The 19326-nt window shown below is 40.3% G+C and overlaps 1 protein-coding gene across 3 annotated transcripts in view; it reads left to right on the top strand.

Annotated features, from left to right (window-relative positions):
- Positions 1-19326, top strand: part of NELL1 (neural EGFL like 1) — a 678881-nt gene continuing 659555 nt past the window's right edge. For all 3 annotated transcript variants that reach the window (XM_048483516.1, XM_048483514.1, XM_048483513.1), the window contains exons 1-2: positions 1-323; positions 10785-10913. In XM_048483516.1, coding sequence (XP_048339473.1) covers positions 272-323; positions 10785-10913 — 181 coding nt within the window. In that variant the 5' untranslated portion in view covers positions 1-271. The remainder of the gene's footprint in view (positions 324-10784; positions 10914-19326) is intronic.

Below are 19326 nucleotides of genomic sequence, written 5' to 3'. Positions count from 1 at the left end.
TCGACGAGAGCGAGCCGAACAAAGATCGCACGGCAGGCTGGGCGTGAGCCGCCGAGCGCCACGGAAGAAGAGGTCGCCTGCGCCGGGACGCCCTCCCCGCGGGAAGCACGTGGGCTCGGCCAGGGGAGAACCTCCGACCGCCGCCGCTGGTGGAGACTGTGCCGCGGTCTCTCTCCCGGGCGGAAGGGGCGCTTCAACTTTGACGCCTCTGCTGCTGAAAGAGGGGACGGGAACCCGGAATTCTGCGGGGAAGACAGCGCGACGAGCCCCGATGGAGAGACTGGTGGGCGTCTGGGTTTGCCTGGTGGCAGCCGCGAGAGCAGGTAGGACCGCGGGGCGGCGGCGGGGGCGGGGGGATCCTTGCCCCAAGGAGCCTCTTAGTCAGGAACCGACAGCCCAGGGCTCTTGGTTAATAAAAAAATAATATATAGTAATAGGCACAGTCGCGCGTTTTCCGTCTCCATTGCAAAGACAAAAGGGAGTCGGCAGGCGTTGTGGAGTCGCTCTCCCCACCCTTTGGTCGATCTTCAGCCTCACACTCTTCCACTCCGAGTTAGTATAAAACCTGGGCTGCGAGCGAATGGATTTCCAACGGGGTCGCAGGAAAGGAGTGGAGCGAATAGTATTTTTTGTCTTTAAAGTCGATTGAGTCGATTGATCGATTAATGGGGGCGGGGAGGGGAGGAAGGCCTGATGAAACGGCTCGGGGAGAAAGAGGAAAAGACAATGCAGAATCTGGGGAGTGCTTTGTAGCTTGCTGGATGCAAAGGAGACGCGTGATCCCCGGGTGAGAGCCCCCCACCCCCTCCGCTGCCTCAAGACAATTTTTTCTCAGCTTGCAACGAGCCAACTCGGAAACTTTGCATTGTAATGGCAGCAGCTCTCTTAGGACCGGGCAAGTCCTGTTCCAACCCCACCCTACCGATCTGTTTCGGGGAGCACCTTTGCTTCCCTACTAGCCGCAATCCGAGGAAGGTGGCTGCGCGGACTGCGTGGATGTCTCTGTCATTGTTCAAACCCAAACCCACAACGTGTTCCCTCCCTCCCCCCCCCCCCTTTCGGATCCCTTGATGCTCTACGGGAAACATTTGCTTGTTACACGAGCACCTGTTAAGGAGGTGTCTCCGCTTCTGTTCCCTTGCGGTAGAAAACACAGGCAGGTGACTCTTACCGGCCAGGGAGATCTCTTTTCCCGGGGCTGGGACTGGGGAATGCAAGGACCCGGGAAGGTTTCAGCTTATCTGGCCGGGATTTCTCCTCATAAGAAAACGGGGTGCTTCTTTCCAGGCTGTATGCACGGGTGGCACTCTTCCCTTGCCTTCGCAGCCTCGGCCGGGCAGCTAGCCCTGCTTTGCATTAATCCCGGCGCGCTTGTGGGGCCAGGAGGGCGGGTTGAGAAAGACGCTCAAGGGTACGGAGGACGGGCTGGAGATCTCGCAGTCAGGCCAGGCGGCAGATGGCCTCGATCCGAACCGGCGACTTCAGGGAGCTGCGTGGCGTTTGGGAGTCAGCTTACAAACCACTTGCCCTGGCTCATGCGAAGCTCTTACTCGGAGAAAATGCGGGTGGTTGAGTTAGGTGCCTTCGCAGCCTGTCTCCTGCCACCTGCTCGTTCATGCTATTCTGCCCGCTCATCAGCCGCAGACTCGGTCAGGAAAAGTTTAGCAAACCCTCCCACCCAGCTGTCTTTTTTCTTTGCTCGTAGAAGATGGATAAAGGACTGATAAAACCGCCAGGGGAGAAGCTTTAGGGAAATCCAGCGTGCTTCACTTAAAAGCAGCAAAAGGTTACGTCTCCAAGGGTTTCCTTGACCCAAGGGAGGTACCGTCAGACGTCTCGGGAATCCTTTCATGAAACTTTGTAGAGGAGCCTTCTGCATAAGGCCGGGGAGACTATCAGAATCCTTTAAAGCACAAACGTTATTCTATGATAGTCTGGATTAGAAAAATCCATAGTAGGAGTTTCTATGTTAGTCACCCATCTTCCGTGTTAGCGTAAGAACCTGTTTTAATTGAGGCTCACTGGAGCAGGCTGCCTTGAGAGCAACTGATCATAATGTGGAAAGCCTGCAGAACGAATTGCCGGTATGTGAGCTTCTCTCCTCCCTTGTATGTTCCTCTTCTGAGGACTTGCTAGGTTTGTTGCAGTGAGGGGCCTTTTAATTAAAAGGGGTGGTTTAATGGGAACAGGTCTCTGGGGTACTAAATCTTCCATGTGCAATTAGGAAGAACCCGGAGAATCCTCTATAAAAACGTTCAAGCTAATATCTAATGGAAACAGGAAATATATATGGAGGAACAGATTTGTGTTTTTCTTAAAAATCTGTTTCTTTTATTCTCTTTACTCCTGTTTAGAGTTGTATAGTTAATTGGCTTAGCTTTGGATGATTTTAAAGGAAGTTTTCTGTACATAATTTTTTGGGCTGTTTTTCATAGTGGCAAACAGTACAAAATCACTTCTTAACTCATGCCAGTAAATTCAGTAATCCAAAGAATATTGGTTTGGAAGTAAGTCCCATTGAAACTGGACAGATTTACAGGGCATACAGGATCCTGCTGCCAGCATGCAGAGCTCTGTGAACAAAATATGTGTTTTTTTTCAACAGGTTCAACACCAGTTTTGCTTGAATGTGAAGCTCTAAGACAGTGAATCCCAAGCTTTTTACACTTGCGTACACCTTGGTAACCAATTTCCCTAAAATTGTATGCCCATGTTAACAAACCTATTATATAATCTTTTTTCACATGTATCCCCAGGTGCTGTTGCATGTACCCCTGGGGATATACATATCCCAGGTGGGAACTACTGCCCTAAGGTATAGGCTATTGTAATACTGCTTGGCAGGTCCATAGGATAGCTGCCTAGCAGTATTATAATAGCCTATACCTGTTCTTGGAGATGAGTTCAGACCCCTGGATGAGAAAATTAACTGTGTAGCTTTGGATGAAGTCCTGTGTGTCAGTTTGAATTTTGTCATGTGGCAGTTTGAGTTTTTCATAAGTAATCTATTTCTTTGGCATATGCAGAAATGAGACAAAAGTTTGTGAAACACTTTGTTAAAAGCAATGGCAATAATTAATGATCTCCCAAGTCCATATATGTGAAGCCATTTCAAGTGCAACTCAGCTAAAATTAAACTGTTACAAATTCAGTTCATTGTTTTGGAGCAGCAATGTAATAGTGGTTAAGAGCAGGTGCACTTTAATCTGAAGAACCGGGTTTGATTCCCTCTCTGTCACTTGAGCTGTGGAGGCTTATCTGGGGAACTAGATTAGCCTATGCACTCCAACACACACCAGCTGGGTGACCTTGGGTGAGTCACAGCTCTTCAGAGCTCTCTCAGCCCCACCCACCTCACAGGGTGTTTGTTGTGGGGGGGGGAGGAGGAAAGGAGATTGTAAGTCCCTTTTAGTCTCCTTACAGGAGGAAAAGAGGGGTATAAATCCAAACTCTTTTTCTCTTCTTAATGGCATTAATGGGACTTGACAATGCTTAACCTTACATTTAGGGTGTCTAAATGGGTCATCCATAGTTGCAGTTAACATTATAAGTGGCTGAATGGGTCATCCATGCATCAAACTCTCAAGTGAAACTTTAGCAACTGAGCTACAGCTCATGGGATTGTATACGAATAAATTACATGGATTATGAAATTATCAGAAACGTTCTCATCCATTGAAACTAGCACCAAGACATAAAGACATTTGAAAAGTCTTAGTGAGAGCCCTTTTTCCATTTTCCTGATCAGTTGTTATCTTCTAGCTCACAATAAGATATTGTCATTTAGACAATCAACTGTATTTAATTTTTGAAGTTCTTTCTGTTCTCTGCATCTGAAACATGTATATCTGTGAGGGGGAAAGTCTAATGTTCTGGGATAGTCTGTGAAATAATGTTGATTGTCTAAATTAAACCCCGGTTCTCCTGTAATTGCCATGTTCTAGATAGCCAAATGGCTGATAAAAGCACCAGATGGTGATATGTTTCTGACGCTGGAATGATGACTTCCTTCCTTCTTGAGCTTCCCCCCCTCCCCTGTTGTCATCAGGCGTTATCCAGCTTAGGCCTGTGAAAATGCTACAGTGTCTTTAATGTGAATGGCTCCAATTCTTTTCTTCTTTCTGAGATAAAATGAAGTAATGAAAGTCAGACTTTGTATTTGACTTCAGTCAGGATCATAAAAAACAAAATCCAATGATTTGTATTGGATTTAGTGGAAATGGTTTTCCGTTTAATGTCTCTTTTAATTTCTATGGAGAGAAATGAGACTTCTTCATCCATTTATTTTACATAAGGCTCTGGATACAAATGAGGCAGCTGTCTTTTCTTCCTTAGTATCTTGGATGGAGATTTGAAGTCCACAGGGAGGAAAACTGAGTTAGTTATCCCATAGGAGGTTTGGTGTGTGTGTGTGTGTGTTTATTAATTATTCATTGTTGTAAAAAACCCAAACTCTGCATGCAAAGAAATGAATAGGTATGAAAAGAGCAGCATATTAATACCCTGCTGAAGAGCTGCTCTGAAGTTGGGATCATTTCTGTATCAGTGGCATTCTCCGAACTGGAGAGGTGAACAGATTGGTGGTGATAAAAATTGAGGTCAGAGGAGCTGTCCAACTTACTACTGCTGATGCTTAGATGAATGGCCTGCTCTTGTTATGTAGGGATCCTTTAAACATTGCAGTTTACATATCAAATTTCAGGTAGGGAAATATATAACCTCGGGCTCACTGAAGGTGAAACCTTTATAAGTAGCCACAAAACATCTCTGAGGCATTGCAATAAATGGATCTTACATGTTTTGCTTATTTTGTTAAAACCAGGGCAGTTTCTTCTCCTCTTTTTGGATTTTTGCAAATAGGATGGATCTTTTCATAACTCTTTCAAGATAAATTTTATCTGACTCTGGAACTGATTAAACATTTTCCAAAGATCCCTTCCATCATTGTTGGAATCAAATTGAAATGGTCTAAGCCCTGTGAACTGGGAACTCTGACAATGGAAACTGAACTCTGACAATGGAAACTGTGTTGGAAAAGGGGGCCCATGATCAAGTGGATGGGTTATTTAACTTACTTCAGCCGAGTGGAAGCAAATTATTGAAAAGTGGTTTTGATCTAATGGAAATTAAGATTAGTTGGTTTAGGAGTTATAGTTATTGAAACTGCAGGGCTGAATCCTGGCTGCATCAACAATTCTTCTTGTACAGAGACAATTTTAGTACCAGTGGGCCCTGAAGTTCAAATTTTAGCAAACTAATTCATACCAATACAGTCTTTCTTCTGGTCCCAGAGTCTCTTGTCAGTCTGTTTGCTTCCTGATAGCACTATGTAACTTTTTCTGTCCTTATACATCTTCCTTCCCAGTGCTTCCTTCCTCCAAACCCCTTCATGCTCCTCCCTCCCTCACTGTTCTCAGCTTTGTGTCTTCTGTGTTCCCCTTCTCTCAGTGACTGCTTCTGGGACCTCTTCTACCAGAGCTCATTTTTTTCATCCTGTTTTAGAAACCACCCTTGCAGTGCCTGTTCCAGGATGTTCAGTGAGCTATAAAGTCATAAATTCTGTCCAATAGGTACCTAAGATGCTTGTCCAACCACAAATTAGACAGCACTCTGTGGCATTAGCTTCACCTATTCAAAGTTATTTCTGTATTGGTTTCACCATTAGTTCCAGTTCTACAAGATTCTGCATGTTGTGCTTATCCTGAAAACAAAATCCTGTAAAACAAATTTGTTTCTGTGCAACAAATGTGCAATAATGGTGCACTTGCTGTACTTTATTTATAGCCCACCTTTCTCATTGAGACTTAGGGTGGGCTACAACATAACATAAATGCAGTCAGACAGACAAAGAAATCCAGTGGAGAATGAAATAGGAAATGCAATAAGAGCAAGGTGATTTATACAATCAATAGTGCAATAGGCTACAATCCTATTCCCTTATAAACGTGATTTAAAGTGAATGGCATCTACATGCATGTTTAGGTGCCAGTGTTTGCCTGGCTTAGAAAACAACTTCAATTTCTCAAAGTACACTATATTTCTTGGCACCTGACATATCCCCCAGGTCTGCTGTTCATTATGTACCATAGTTATAATAACTGAAGATGGCAGTACCAGCTTGAAAGAAAAGTCAGGGACATTTCTATTTGTCTTCTGAATATCTGTTAAAAATAGAGTCAATAACAGATGTAAAGATAATTAACATTGCATATTAAGAAAACTGGCACCTTGGTTTTCTGTTGTAGCATTGCTTTGTCCAGTTTAAGTACCCAGCCCCCTATCTGCAAAATTTAGTACAATCTGTGTGGCATAAATCACTTGCATATTCATTTTCCTAGTGCCTTTTTCCTAGTGTCTAAATATATGGACCTAGGCAAGTTTTGTGTAATGTCATATAGGTAAAGCTGAGGATTAAATTTCTGTGTGCCTGTTTCATGCAGCGGGCTAGGGAGAGTCAACTTGATGCACTGAAATCAGTTAGTATTTGACTGTGGTATGTGCTTCCATTGACACTAGTAGAAGAAATTAACAAGGAAGAAGACTGATTTCTACAATCTGAAACTACAAGCTGAAACCACACATATTTCATAATTAATTGTGTGAGCGCTTATATGATTCAGCTGTACCTATCTGTTCATGTGTCTGTTGTTGACTGGCTGAAAGTGGTGTGCAATATTTAATTATCTGTATTGTGTGTTGGTATCCTTTATTTTCATGATTAAATTAATGCAGAAGCAGGTTTCATGTTTACCTGCCAGTTCATACTCTGATTTTTTGGTGATATTGCCATATTTATAGGAATGGTCAGTTTCATCAGTGTGATTAACTATTTCTACCAAAACAAAATTTATAAAATATCTTGCAGTTAAAATGAACTGGCAAAGGTGTTCTAGATTGTACATTATAGTTCAAAATGCATGTGTAACCCCCATGCTCAGAATGGGTTGACCCAGAAAGGGGTGGAGCAGGAGAAGGCTGCAGACCTCATGTAGTTGGAGGAGACAAGGCTACCAGACTCGGACCTTGGTTGTATAAGCCCTTAACACCTTGTTAAGGGTTTCTTTTTGTGGTCTTAATGGGTGAGAGTTCTCCTGGAAACCTTCACCATGTTGAAGCCTGTTCATCAAGCCCTTGGAGTCTTCAGGAGCCAATCCACTTGCAAAAAAGAATTGGACTTGGCAATATCAGTAGACTGTAAATATAAGGACTTGAAAATGCAACCTGAACAGGACCTTGAAATGTGATGTTAAATGTTATATGTAATATGTTAAGAAAGTGAACCATTTTGTTTTTAAAAATCATTGTTGCAAACTCATTCCTAGTTCTGCCCCACAGAACCCACAAGCTGAGGTTACACATGCATATATTTTATGTATATTACACTGTTAATAAATGCAAGCATAGTGGCCTATAGGCTATAGCAGGAGGTAATTTGAAGTTAACTCTCCTGTAAGCTTCCCCAAGGTTGAGTCTGTTGCAAACTGGACTTCCTGGCCCCACCTCTTTTTTCCTCCATGAAGGACCTTGGCAAAGAGAGTTAGTCAGCATTTGTATTTTCGATTCTTTCCTAGGGTGAAACTTAAACAAGTTCATCCTCCCAGCTGCCATTCTGCCTCTGCCTTAAATGGACTAGAGAGCTTTGGGAATCTTTCTCATTATCTTTCTCTGCCAAAGCATGAGGCTGGCATGATGTTGTCACATCTCCATTCCCGGTTATCCATAGCTTCTTCTTTGCAGCATTAGTTTCTCTATTTCCAATGGTAGGGAAAAGGCTGGACGAGGGAGAAATCTGTTTAAAAGAAAGACTAGAGCCAAGACCCAAAGAACTAGCCAGATATAGTTTAGCTTAAGATTTATATACTGATATGTATGGGGCTTTGAGGGGGCAGGTTTATATACAGTAATGCTCCAACCATACATTAAGCAAAATTCTGTGATTAAGTCCTCTGAATATTTTGTTCAAAGTTGGATAAGTAGGATGAATCTAATTCTCTAGTTTCTGCTCTAGTTCTTGTTCATTACAACCCCTTATGAAGTTGCTTATATACCCTCCGGTTGGAAAGCTTGCTAGTTCCAGTCCTTCTTAGCCACATATGAAGCAGCAGTTCATTGAGGTCAGTTTTGAGCTGAGAAACAAAAAACAGTCGAAGTCTTTCACGGTTGGATTCAACTGGTTCTGGTGGGTTTTCAGGGCTGTGTGGCCGTGGTCCGGTGGATTTTGTTCCTAATGTTTCGCCTGCATCTATGGCTGGCATATTCTGTAGCTGTGGAAAGGTTTACATAGGAACCACAAAACGCAGCATTCAGACATGTATTAAGGAACACGAAAGACACTGTCGGCTTAACCATCCTGAAAAATCTGCAGTTGCAGAACATGTGTTAAACAAAACTGGACATAACATTTTATTTGAGAACGCTGAAATTCTGGACAATTCAAAAGCTTACTATGTCAGACTGCACAGGGAGGCCATTGAAATTCACAAATATCAGGACAACTTCAATAAGAAAGAAGAGACTTTAAAAATTAGCAAAGCATGGCTCCCAGTACTTTAAAAATGGACTGATAACCCCACCCGCAATACAATGCACTCAACCACACTTTTGCATAGCAAGTTCCACCCAAACACTTAATGATTGGTTCCCCACCCTGGGACATGGACAATATACCATAGTAAACTTTCCCTTCTCACTTTTAGACACAGTGTGAAACAGACTTTTCTCTGTGATACACCTCTGAAGATGCCAGCCACAGATGCAGGCGAAACGTTAGGAACAAAATCCACCGGACCACGGCCACACAGCCCGGAAAACCCACCAGAACCAAACAAAAAACTGTTAAGCCTCTTTCCTTTCTTGACCCTTTTTATGAAAACTCAACAGGTACCTTAATCTGGTTGGGAAAAGTTCTGATAATGGAATATTTAAGCACTCTACCACAAAAATCATAAAATGAAATATGACACAGAAGGCTGCTTTCAACCTACATGTGTGACAATACTGACCATTCATTTTAAAGCTCCCTTTCTTCATCTGCCATTTTTCTTCTCAGATGCAATCTGCATCAAGTTGCTTTGGATAAAAATAAAATCCCTTCAGAAACAGCAGCAGTAAAACTCCATGTAACTTCATTCAGCACATTGGACCTTTCAAGCTATCTGTAGGTAGTATGCATATGTCTCCATTCTATATCACAACTGCAGGTTGTGTATGGCCTCTATAAGGACAGTACTTTCCTTGAGGACTGTTTTGTGCATGTCCACCTTTTGTGTCATGTGAGAGAGGAAGAAAATTCTCATATCTGATGCCAAGTAAGTGGTGAAAATACCCCTGAGAGGATGGTGTTGCCTGTCAGCTATGTCTGTGGAGAACAAGGCTTGATTAATGTCCAAATCTTCCAAAATAGGAAGTTTTATTTGATGTTGGTTGTGTTTGTCTAGCGAGTTAACAGTGTCAAAGATGTAGTAAATGCAGCTAGAGGTTGACCAAGTGAAGAAAAGGACTTTCTTTTTTTATCTGCCCCTACCCCAGCAGGCTACATGCATGTTGCTGCTTGTGAGGTTCTGAACTTTTTAGCTTTGATGATGCTGATCACCTGCTGATATGGAGCGGATGTATTGACATCCTTTTTATGTCATGTTATGTTCCAGCCTTCCCACATGACACTACAGCCACTTCAAGCAAACAAGCTGAAAGGGCTGGGAGTATTTCTAATATTTGGAACTTCTTTAACTATTACCTGATCATTCGCTTTCCTCTTCTCTCTAAAGATATTACACACTGTTCCTTCCCAATATGTTCTACTTGTTGCCAAGTATATTGTTGTTCCTTTCCAATCTTCCCTCTCCCCGTTTCATTCAGGGAAGAGTACTCTAATACATATTTTCAGTGATTTTTTTCATAGGGTCTGTTTCTGTACGTTTTTTTCTGGATTTGGACATCATCCTTTGATACAGTAAAGCACTCACCTCTTAATTATTTTTTAATGCACTGTTTGTCATAGTATCAGTCACAATTTCCTCAGTTCTTTAAGGTTTTCTTTCAACAGCTTAATTTCTCAGTCTTTTTGTTTTCTATAGAATATACTTAGACATCAGTAAGGCCCATTTCTCTTTACACTGATTCTGTTGGACTCTGGTTGAATCCAGCAGAAGATTGCTGTGGATGGGAGAGTATACATTTATTTATTTGGAGATCTATATTTTTCTTTTCACCCCAGTGAGGATCAAAAGTGGCTTGTGGCATTCGTTCCTCTGTTTTACCCTCACAGAAGTCTTGTGAGAGAGCACTTTGCTTCTGGAATGCCATCCCCACTGATGAGTGCGCGTTTACCGGTACTTTCTTATAGATGCCAGGATGAAAAAATATCTTTTTACTTAGGCTTTTAATTAGGGGTTTTATCTTACCAATTTAAAAAAAAATGATCTGCTTCTGTTTTATGGATAATTTTTATACTATTTATGTTCAATGGCTTGTTTTTAATGGAGTGTGTTTTTGTATTGTGGTGTGTTTTGTATTGTGGTAGTTTTATAAGATGTCTCAAGCAGGAGGCTGAAAAGTCAGCATAGATATAGCCTAAATAGATAAATACAGCAAAAATCAGGGAAGAAGAACACTTTTTTTGGTTAATGCAGTGAAACACGGTTTGCAGTGAAACACGTGTAACATAAGCATAGGTCAAAATAAGTTTCATAGATGTAGCCATATTACCCTGAATTTGTAGCGCTTTTACTTTAGAAAAGGAAGTGACCTGTTCCCCTTTTTTATTTTTTCTTTCTTTTAAATAGTTGTAGGCTTTGGAATGGATCCCAGCTTACGGATTGATATTATCTCAGAACTGGATCTTTTCAATATGTCCAATGGAATTACACAGGTGTCTGGACTACATAATGCCAGCAAAGCATTTCTATTTCAAGGTAAGGGCAGTATCTTTATCTGATTAACAGGAGCATGTGCATGAGTAACTGAGAACTTAGTGATTACCCCATTTCTTATCTAGGAATTATGGACTTTCTGACTGATTTGTTTACTAGGTTTTGACACTGTGCTGGTATTCTATTGATAGTGCTGCTGCTGGGTAGCTCAGCTTCTAATTTGATTTGAAAATATTTTGGTACACTAAAATAGTTCATCCAGGTTATTGACCATTTCTTGGAAAATTTCATGAATACATCCTCATCTGTACAAAGAAATGAAAAAGCATTTGCCAACACTAGATTTTTTACTGACCCGCCAATTTTTCATTTTTAAAAAAATAGTGGTCCAGAAATATATATTTTTTACAAAACTAGATGCTGTGCAAATATTTAGATATTATTACTTAACCATCTTTGTACAAATAAGAATATGGCACACTGACAATTATGCTGTATGGAACCCTCTGAGAGTCAGTCTTGCCTTCCTTATTAGGGCTTTCACCCACATGTCAACTATGAGCTACTATACAACTTAATCTGTTAGTAACCATACACATTATAGTTTTCAGTGGATAGCCATGTTAGTCTGTAGTAGTAGTAGAAAATTCAAGTCCAGTAGGACCTTGAAGACCATCAACGTTTTCTGGGTTCTTGGAAGCTAACCAGGGTTGACCATTATCAGTACTTGGATGGAAGACCACTAAAAAGATGGACTATACTGTATGCAGAGGGAGGCAATGCCAAATCATCCGTGCTTGTCTGTTGCCCTGAAAACCCCATGAGGTGAAACTTCAAGGGTTCGTGGCGAGTCAGCTACTTATTTCCAGCTTTCATCACTCAAGCTTCTCTTCCGATTAGATCTGGGAGAAGAAGGGTATTCTGATGAAATGGGCTTTGACTCATGAAAGATTATACAATTGAAAATTTTGTTGATCTTTAAGGTGGTGCCAGACCCCATTGTTTTAATTTTGTGGTTACCCAGGTAAGTGTGGTTTATATAGGATTTCTTTCATGCAGTGTTCAAGTATCTGTCCCCTTCATTAAGGTGCAATTAATTGTATTGCTACTTTCAAGAAAGTAACACATCCCATTATGCCATTGAATAGATGAATGAAAAAGACAGCCATATCTTTTCCAGTCAGAAGTATATAAAAAATAAACCAAATGCTTGTGCCGAGAAACTAACTCCATGACAATTTGAACCGAACAAATTCTGATCTGTTCATTATGAGAACTAGCCAAACTCAGGTTTCTTAAGTTTCTCTTCACACCTGTGGACCCAAGCTTGAAGATTCCTTGATTTGAAAAAACTACCAGATCTTTGTAGTGTTCAAATTGGCAAATTGTGGTTTGTTTTTTAGAAGGCGGGATTCTAAAGTGCTGTTTTAATCCTGGTTGTGAATCCTTGTTCGTAGAAACAAACACAATTTGCTAGAGGACCCCAGTATATCACACAAACTTTGGCTCTTTCAAATCAGTATGTCTTTCAACTTAGCTGTGCATGTGAAAGGTGAAGGAAGGGTTGTACAGGCATGAGACTGGACTGGGCTCAACACAAACTAATTGGATGTTTTGCAGTATCAGAATCCAGCCTGTATGAATTCCTCTTAAAAACACATTTTGCAGTTGGACATCTGAAAATATCTTTAGCTATTCCAGTTTATAATCTTGTGGTATGAACACTTGTAATAATTATGATTATTACTATTGTAACAATGTCTTCTGTAGTTGAGAGGTTTTTGGCTATTCAGTATGATAGGGGAGATATGCTAGAGGGTGGTTTGCCCAGTGCCTTTGCTTCTTAGTTGTCAGAACCACCCAGTTTCCACCCTGTAACCTACACTCCAGAGGGGAAGGAGTTTCCTGCAGCCTCCTCCTTCTCTCACCTTTTCCCCAAGTTCCCACTATGCTGAAAAGGGGAGGGGGTAAACTTTGTTCTTCCCTCAGCTCCCCTCCAGGAGCAGTCAGTTGACAGTCCTTGGCCATCCTTCTAGCCATTTTGCAGAGGATATTGTACTGTGTTTGTGTGCATGCCCTATTATGTTACCCAGGCTCCTTTCTCTCCTGTGATAAGTTAGGTAGTTTTGTTGATATGGGCCTGGCAAGGTCTTGCCCAGCCCAAAAGCTGCTGCTCAGGTAAGAGTGGCATATAACTTTTAAAAACAATGACAGTCCCAATTCTGACAACACTGGGAAGCTGCAAACTGATGGACAACATATTCCCTGCTAAGGCTCCCAAGGCCTTGGCTGGGGTCAGGGATCCCCTCAAGTCTTGTTGACCACCATCATTTGGAGTAGCTGTGGGATACTTTTTTAAAATGCCACCTTGTTTATTTACCAAAAGTTTTACTGAAAGTGACAAAGGTGGTTCTAGGAGTTACTGTAACTCTATGATTTTACCAGTGATTCATAGAGCTACTCTTTTGTTGCTTCTGGTAAGTAAATGAAACTGTAAATACATTTTTTAAAAATTTACCATGATATTGTGCCCCACCTCCAACCTCCCTGCTGGTTGCCAAGCAGTGCATGGCAACCTTCATCCCTACCCTCAGACAACATAATCTTTGCAATGGCATTTTAAAGTCCACGAAGAGCACCCATATTGCAGATTTAGGACTAGGAATAAGTGCTGCCTCAATAATGTCTGAGGTGAAATTGGAATCTAGACTTTTCAACATGAACTCTCAGCAGTTTTCTTAACTATTTGGAATGTCAGGTGCCTTTCAAACAGAATTTATAATCTGTTTTGGCTGCCAGTTGCTGATGGATTTTTTGTGTCATTTCAGACACAGGAACATTTTGGTTCCTGGCAGCTAACAGACCCCCCCCCTTTTTTTTTTTTTTCATACAAAGCCTCTTGTGCTCTGTTTGCAAAACAGGGCTGAGATTTTCTCTTCCTTTTTCAAATTTTCTTTGAGGCTGATTCCGCATCGGCCAAAAACAGCAGTGTGAAAATGGTGTAAAAGGGTTTAAAACGGTGTAAAAGGGTTTGTACTGTTTTCACACCGTTTTCACACTGCTGTTTTTAGCCCATGCGGAATCAGCCTGAGCTTCTTAATCGCTGTAGTGTGGTTTTTTAAATGTCTGAAGTACGTCCAAACATGCTGCTTCTTTTCCCCATCTTTTTTGTAGAGTGTTCTCTTCTGTCTTTTAAACACTCTAATTTTTGTGCTATAGTTCTAGACCGATATAGCAATTCAGTGCTATATTGCCAGTGTTCAGTAGGAATGTTAACAAAAGATGAGAAAAATGTTTTAGTAAAGGGTTGGGGAAAAATAGCATGGTTTGAAATGGCCAGTGTGCTTCAGATATAGCTTGTTAACAGATTTAAGTACACTGTATGAAATCCCTGATCCTGATGTTGCTTTTCCAACCGGTTTAACAACAAGTTTAGAATGGCAATGTGAAAGTGTCCTCGACTGGAGTAGAGCTGAGTTCAAATTGTTTCTCAGAAAGGAACTGCTTAGGTGGCCTTGGACTAGTTATTTAATGTCAGATTCAGTTAGTACACTATAAAATGGCCTTATTAACTAACTTCATAGTTCTTTTTTGAAATGAAAGAGGCAATTAACGTAATTGTACTCTGCACACTATAAACGCCTTTAGAATGGTTATAAATCAATTGTAGAATCTCACAGTAACTTTTTCTCATTGTGTGCAGCTTGTCTCAGACTTAATTTGACCCAGAGTGAGTTCCACAGCTGTTTTAAATTTCAGAATAGGACTAGTGATTTGAGCATGTACAGGTTTCTGTTCTATCACAAGTAGTTAACCACAACCTGTTACCATTTACATTGCTTCCAAACATTCTTGAACCTTGGTATGTGTCGGAATGTGAACATCAAGATGGGACCTTTTATCACTTATGGGGGACTTGTCGAAAAGTTAAGGAATTTTGGAGGTCAATACATACAATAATTCAAAAGATTTTAAGATAAATATTCAAATGAAACCTAAGACCTATCTGCTGGGACTTTTGGATAAATCTCTAGAAAGAAAATATGGAACTGTATTTTTATATCAGTCAGCAGCAGCAGCAGCAAGAATGTTATATAGACAGAAATGGAAAACTATAATTGAAGAATGGTGGGGGAAGGTATTAGCGTTGTCAGAGATGGCCAAGTTAACTTTGTTACTTAAAGAAACTAAATTAAGTTTATGGACAATTGAAAACCCTTGACAGAGTATTTAAAAAAAAACCATGGAAAAATTGATGATTAGTGGCTGTGATGGTTAAGGATTGGTAAAATAAGAACCAAGAGAGAAAAATAAGACTTTTATCAGTAATTATTCTAAATATTGAATTTTGTCTGGGTAGTTAATGACCAAGTGCTAAAAAAAATGCTCTTAGGGTCAATAGTCAGTGCAGAAGGATCTGAAAGTCCTTGTGGAATAAGTATTTTGTAATTTGTTAGACACAAATATTTGTAACATGGAAACCAGCAATGATTATCCACTTGATCCTAATGGGAGCCATCTACATATCTAGAGGAGGGAGTGTTCAGAAATGTATGTGGAAAACGTGGGATATTTCTGTTTTTCTCTGAAAGCCAGTGGAGCACAGCTGTCATGTTTGAAATCCCAAATTCTACATGTCATTTATTTAATTTTTTAAATATTGATTTGTAATCTGTTTTTAGCCTGAGAAATGTTTAAGAAATACCCTTTTTAAGCTGCTCCTTGTTTTGTGTTATTTTATGCTCTGGCTGTGTTTTGAATACTAGGTTTTATTAATTTTTATGATGTTTTATGTTTTTATCATGTTATATCGCAAGCTGCTTTGGGCAGGTTCCCTGGAGAGGTGGCATAGAAATTTTCCAAATGAATGTCTTCGCTTTTCCCTTAAATTATGTAGCACAAAGGAAATCAGAATCAAACCTTCCTGTTAAACTGGCTCCTGATTTGAAGCCTGCTGTGGTAGAGAAGGCAGATGGATTCCTTAGACTGTAAGGAGCCGTCTTTTTACTCTTTCGTGAGGCAAGTCCTGGGCAGGTTTCATGTAATCATCATATACATATATGATATCTGTATATTGTATGTATAGATTTATTTACTTAACCCACCCTTCCCCAAAGGGCTCAGGGCGGCAAACAACATCAAAATAATAACAATAAAACCATAATAAATAGAATTAAATATAATAATTATACTCGTATAAATAAAGTTCTCTTGTCTGAAGTGTTGTTTTTATGTTACAATTTTCACTGGAGGCTGCGAGAGTGGGGGATGTTGTTTGATTTACCTAATACCACAAAACCTTTCCACAACACCTGTGTTATATGGCTGCATCTGGAACCCTGTTAATGTACTGTGGGTGGTGGTGGTAGTAAACAAAAGGTTAAGAATTATTACATTCCATAGATGCAAACAATCTTTATTCTCTGATTGTGACCATAGAATTCAAATGTTTGTTGCAATTATCAGAAGTATGCATAACACATCTTTTTTTACATCTACTAAGTTATCATTTTTATTGAGCCTGCTGCTTGATTCCACCCTAAAATTCCTAGTTCTACCTACACAATGTTGTCCCGGTCCATTCTGTTTCTTTCATCTTCCTTCAGCCTGCTTGCCTGTCAGAGGCTTACTGGCAATGTATGGCACCTGGAGCAAACCCCCTGTGCCCCATGACCTTCGCGCCCCTTGCACCTCTTCGCACCCCGTGCCCCACTTACCTCAGCCAACTGAGGAGGATGGCAGTCCTGGGCAGTGATTTGAAAGAGAGGTTTTTATGGAACTTTTGCGGTATATAGCACTAAGTGGATGAAGAAATTAGTTACAATAACAACAACCTTTATTAGGCATGAATACCAGAAAAAGTCACAGCAGGGAAACCCAAACAAATTAAGACAAAATAGGTTAGGCATCTCTTACCATCAGAACCTGCAATAGAAACTGGGCTGTTTTCCCTAGCACCATATAATCAGTACTATTCAGTAGTTTTACAATACTTGCTTTTGGAGAACTGTTATGTATTGGCCCTAATAATAAAGCATCCATAAAAAGCTTGTATTTTGGGCAGCTGAGCAAAATATGTTCAAGTGTTTCGATAAGAGTTCAACACACTTTATCCAATATGGGAGAATTGCCAAACAGCCCCTGTAGAAGAGCTGGGGAAAACGTGTTACTCCTGGCCCCGGTGGAGCCCATTGGTGATTAGGATCGGATAGCTGCAGCACCTACATAGCCATATTGCCAACCACTGGAATGATGGCAAAATATAGAGGGGAGCATGTTTTTCTTGCTTGGCTCAGTAAGAGTTGTTTCTCTTGATCAAACAGTCTTGTTTTAATTTCCCTTAATATTTCTTGAGGCTCAAGCATAAGAAGTGGTGAGTTTGCCAGTAATTGTCCTCCACCGTTCAGAAACTTGGAGATCTGGTAAAGAGTAGAGTAGTCTACTGGACTCAGTGTGAAAACATGAAGTTACCCAGAACTTAAAGGTAAGTAGCCATGCCCTAGTTATTAAGAGGTGCAAACCAGCCTCCCAGCACAAAACCATATATGGTACACAGTGAGGTACTCCAAAAAAGTTTATAGAGAAATGATGATTGAACCCTCTCTATTGTATTACTCCATAATGGCACCCCATACAGAAGATGTTCAACTACTTTGGCTTGATAAACCTTTAAAGCTGCAGGAATATACTTCTGCCCTTTGGAGTAGAAAAACTGACTCACTTTTCAATAATAGTAGAACGTCCCTTGACTGCAGCATTTCTATGGCAAACCCATTTGGCATTAGACTGGAAATAAATCCCCAAATATTTAAACAATTTCACTTGTTCAATAGTAGTTCCTTGTAAAATTCATCTATGAGGTTTAGACTTATTGGAAACTACCATAATTTTGGTTTTTGTATATTGTGGGTTAATAGATTGTCTGTGCAATAAGCACTGCGTTGAAGAAATTAGTTGTTATAGTGTGCTATTTGGATGAGTAAGCTACATTATAAGCAAGGACAATTTTTCACCTAACAGAGCCAATGGAGCTGATTTTTACATTAGACTGTATCATGGTTGTGTGTGACACTTTTAGTAGGCATACAAGATAATTCTGCTTTTTTCTCCATAAATATACACATTTGTTAAATAGCCACGTGGCAAGAATTGAGTAATTAAAAGAGCCAGTGTAGTTCCATGTCATATTGCAAGCAAGAGAATTGTATTGGTGGGGTTGAATAGCTATGGAAGGGATCTGGGTTCTAGTCTACGTTTCAGAGTTACATAATTCTTTTTTTTTTTGGCCTTATTTGTAACAGGAGGTGGCAGCACTTTTACAGTCTTTCCCTACTAGAAAAGTGGAATTTGGTTAGGCTTGTTGAATAAAAAAAAAGGAGTTTATTGGAACTGTGATATTTATTCTTAGGAAAGAGATGAACAGAGAATAGTTTGCAAAAAACCCCAAAACATTTCTGCTATAGAATTAAGTATCACCTCATTTTTTTTGCATTTTTAGGCCTCCCTTTTTTGCATTTTAGGCCTTGCATTCTTCAAATAATCTTAAACCAGCAATTTGAATGTTCACAGGTGTTGGGAAAAGTTCCCATTTTCAGAAGTTGTTGTCTGACAAGTGCTATCAGCCCGCTTATATATTCGTACACAAAAGTAGATGTGATGATAAGTGTTTAAGTGTTCTAAGCATTTCACATACATTATCTCAATGACTGTTCAACTGCCTTGTTCAGAAATATTACTATACTGTAAAGATTGATTTGAAGATGAAACATAGTGGCTTGCCTTGAGCTCTTATATGAATTGCAGGCTTGGTTCAGAGCCAGTCCCTTTAGCTTTTAAGCAACTCTAGCATTTTGCACAACCTCTGTAGGCAAGAGTAATATCTGGACTGATTTTCAATTAATGCTTCAAATTTAATAAGGGAAATAGCCATCTGTCTACATTCATAGTTTTTTTGCTTCTTATCCTTCACTTGTGTGGGCTGTTCCAAGTATTTCAGCTTTATTTCCTCTTACATGCTATGTGTTCAGGGATGTGCAAATCAAAAGACACGGATCATTTTACTGAGTTCTCTTGCTCTGTGTAGTAGTTTAGTCTTGGTTTCACCTTTTCCCTCCTGTATGTAGGGGGAAGCAGAGAACATAGCAAATTTCTTCTTTTCTTACCCCTGAAATCTGGCAGTCAGAGTGTTTCTTGAATTTGGACATGTTATCTGCATTTTAAGTATTCTGCTCACAGTGTTTCTCCTCAGATAATTATACTCAAGAAGGAGCCCTATACCATAGCAAGCTTAGCATAATTGTCTTTAATAAATTGTCAACATATGCAGGAAATGGAGTTACTGCTACTACTTTTGAGCAGACAAGATATGAATTGAAAAGTGTTACAGTTTACTTGTCCAGAATTCATAATCTAATTATAACAGCAGGTGCAGTGGGTATAGGAGAAGATCTAAAAG

This window comes from Sphaerodactylus townsendi, linkage group LG02, assembly GCF_021028975.2.
Source record: "Sphaerodactylus townsendi isolate TG3544 linkage group LG02, MPM_Stown_v2.3, whole genome shotgun sequence".
Taxonomy (NCBI): Eukaryota; Metazoa; Chordata; class Lepidosauria; order Squamata; family Sphaerodactylidae; genus Sphaerodactylus; species Sphaerodactylus townsendi.
Note: the sequence above shows the minus strand (reverse complement) of the source record. Positions and strands in the feature narration are given on the sequence as shown.